The sequence below is a fragment of the Malurus melanocephalus genome, unplaced genomic scaffold, assembly GCF_030028575.1.
Source record: "Malurus melanocephalus ecotype Western Australia unplaced genomic scaffold, MMel_1.1 scaffold_1606, whole genome shotgun sequence".
NCBI lineage: Eukaryota > Metazoa > Chordata > Aves > Passeriformes > Maluridae > Malurus > Malurus melanocephalus.
In genome coordinates, this window is record NW_026624838.1 from 5,829 (window position 1) to 8,579 (window position 2,751).

Sequence of the window (2,751 nt, forward strand, 5' to 3'; positions counted from 1 at the left end):
TGGATCTGTTACTGGTGAGCAGCTGGGGTTAAACCAGAACTGTGGATCCACCAAAAAGTCACTTCCAGTGATCACAAAATGGCTTTAAAGACCAGCAGAGCTGCAATCTAACCCTTAAACCAAACTGAAATTGAGCTTTTGGGTTCCACGAAGACAATCCCAAAAAATCCCAAAAAACACTTTTGGAAGACAATCCCAAAAAATCAAGCTGAGTGATTTTCCCACAGAAACGACAGGGGATTGAAGAGCTTGGGAGGAATTTGGGACATCCTGAGGATGGGATGGAGCTGTGGTGAATCTCCACGTGGCAGAGCTGCAATTTAACCTTTTAACGCAAACTAAAACTGAGCTTTTGTGCTCCAGGAAGACACTCCCAAAAAATCCCAAAAAACACTTTTGGAAGACAGTCCCAAAAAATCGAGCTGGGTGACTTTCCCACAGAAACGTGAGATTGAAGCACCCGGGGGGAATTTGGGACGGAGCTGTGGAGAATCTCCACGTGGCAGAGCTGCAATTTCAGCCCATCAATACAAACTAAAACCGAACTTTTGAGCTCAACGAGTTTAGTTTTTAGCAAACTAAAACCAAGCTTTTGGGTTCCACTTCCAAAAACGTCGAGCTGGGTGACTTTCCCACAGAAATGAGGTGAGATTGAAGCATCTGGGAGGAATTTGGGATGGGATGGAGCTGTGGAGGATCTCCACGTGGCAGAGCTGCAATTCAACCTTTTTACACAAACTAAAACCGAGCTTTTGAGCTCCATGAAGACAATCCCAAAAAATCCCAAAAAACACTTTTGGAAGACATTCCCAAAAAATCCCTGAGCTGGGCGACTTTCCCACAGAAATGAGGTGAGATTGAAGCACCCAGGGGGAATTTGGGATGGGATGGAGCTGTGGAGGATCTCCACATGTCAGAGATGCAATTCAACCTTTTAACACAAACTAAAATTGAGCTTTTGGGTTCCACGAAGACAATCCCAAAAAATGGAGCTGGGTGACTTTCCCACAGAAATGTGGGATTGAAGCACCTGGAGGGAATTTGGGACCTCCCAAGGGTGGAACTGGAGCAGGAGCTGTGGAGGATCTCCACGTGGCAGAGCTGCAATCCAACCCTTTAAACCAAACTAAAATCGAGCTTTTGAACTCCATGAAGACAATCCCAAAAAATCCCAAAAAATCCAAAAAACACTTTTGGAAGACAGTCCCAAAAAATCGAGCTGGGTGACTTTCCCACAGAAATGAGATGAGATTGAAGCACCTGGGAGGAATTTGGNCCAAAAAACACTTTTGGAAGACAGTCCCAAAAAATCGAGCTGGGTGACTTTCCCACAGAAATGAGATGAGATTGAAGCACCTGGGAGGAATTTGGGACATCCCGAGGATGGAACGGAGCGGGAGCTGTGGAGGATCTCCACGTGGCAGAGCTGCAATTTAACCTTTTAACGCAAACTAAAATTGTGCTTTTGAGCTCCATGAAGACAATCCCAAAAAATCCCAAAGCACACTTTTGGAAGACAATCCAAAAAAGTCGAGCTGGGTGACTTTCCCACAGAAATGTGGGATTGAAGCACCCACGGGGAATTTGGGACATTCTGAGGATGGGATGGAGCTGTGGAGGATCGCCACCTGGCAGAGCTGCAATTTAACCTTTTAATGCAAACTAAAACCAAACTTTTGAGCTCCATGAAGACAATCCCAAAAAATCCCTGAACTGGGCGACTCATGGTCAGCCCCTGGTTGGCACAGGTGGCACCAGAGGTGGCAGTGCCACCAGGTGAGAGCTCACCTGAGCAAACGCGTCTGCTGCCGCTTGCGGATGGACGGGTTGGACTCGAAGACGTGCGGTCGCTTCCGTTTCTTCCCCGTCGCAACGGCAGCGGCTGCTGCCATCCCCACGGGGCCTGAAAATGGAACCACAGAGGGGTATTGAGCACCAGGAGATCAGGAGATGCTCAGGATTGGTGTCATTGTGTCCCCCAGAGTGGGCCATGGGTGTCCCTGGCAGAGCCAAGGGACATAAATTCCTCCCTGAGCTCTGCTCTCCAGAACTGGGGGTCAGGGAAAGGCTCCATTCCCCAAATTGGCAAATCCCACCAAATTAGGTATTTCAGCCTAAAATTTTCTTTACAATCACAGAATTCTGTGTTTGGTCTTCCAAACTCGTGTTTGAGTAAGTGACTGAGCTGAGAACCTGGTGGCTGGGAAAAGGAAAATGGGTACAGCAGAACAAATCCTGCGTGGACACCTCAACCTCAACATCGAGGATTTTCTGAGGGATTCAGGACCTGCTCTGATGGGAAAAAAGGGAAAATCCAGAGCAACTTCAGCATCAGGAGTTTGAGGAGTTTTTAGGGGATTTGGGACCTGCCCTGATAGGAAAGAAATGGAAAATCCAGAGCAACTACAGCATCAGGAGTTTGAGCCTTTTCTGAGTGATTCAGGACCTGCTCTGATGGAAAAGAAATGGAAAATCCAGAACACCTACGGAGTTTGAGGCTTCTTTAGGGATTTGGGACCTGCTCTGATGGGAAAAAAAAGGAAAATCTAGAGCAACTACAGCATCAGGAGTTGGAGGATTTTTTTAGGGATTTGGGACCTGCTCTGATGGGAAAGAAATGGAAAATCCAGAGCAACTACGGAGTCTGAGGATTTTCTGAGGGATTCAGGACCTGCTCTAATAGGACAAAACCAGAAAATCCAGAGCAACTACAGCATCAGGAGTTTGAGGATTTTCTGAGGGATTCAGGAC

At 47.1% G+C, this 2,751-nt stretch overlaps 1 protein-coding gene across 1 annotated transcript in view; it reads right to left on the reverse strand.

The window, feature by feature from the left end:
- Positions 1–2,751, reverse strand: part of LOC130587181 (nuclear respiratory factor 1-like) — a gene marked incomplete at its 3' end in the record, with an annotated part of 11,663 nt that overhangs the window by 4,756 nt on the left and 4,156 nt on the right. Inside the window, exon 2 of the mRNA XM_057388146.1 lies at positions 1,789–1,903. Within this exon, the coding sequence (XP_057244129.1) occupies positions 1,789–1,903 (115 nt within the window). The remainder of the gene's footprint in view (positions 1–1,788; positions 1,904–2,751) is intronic.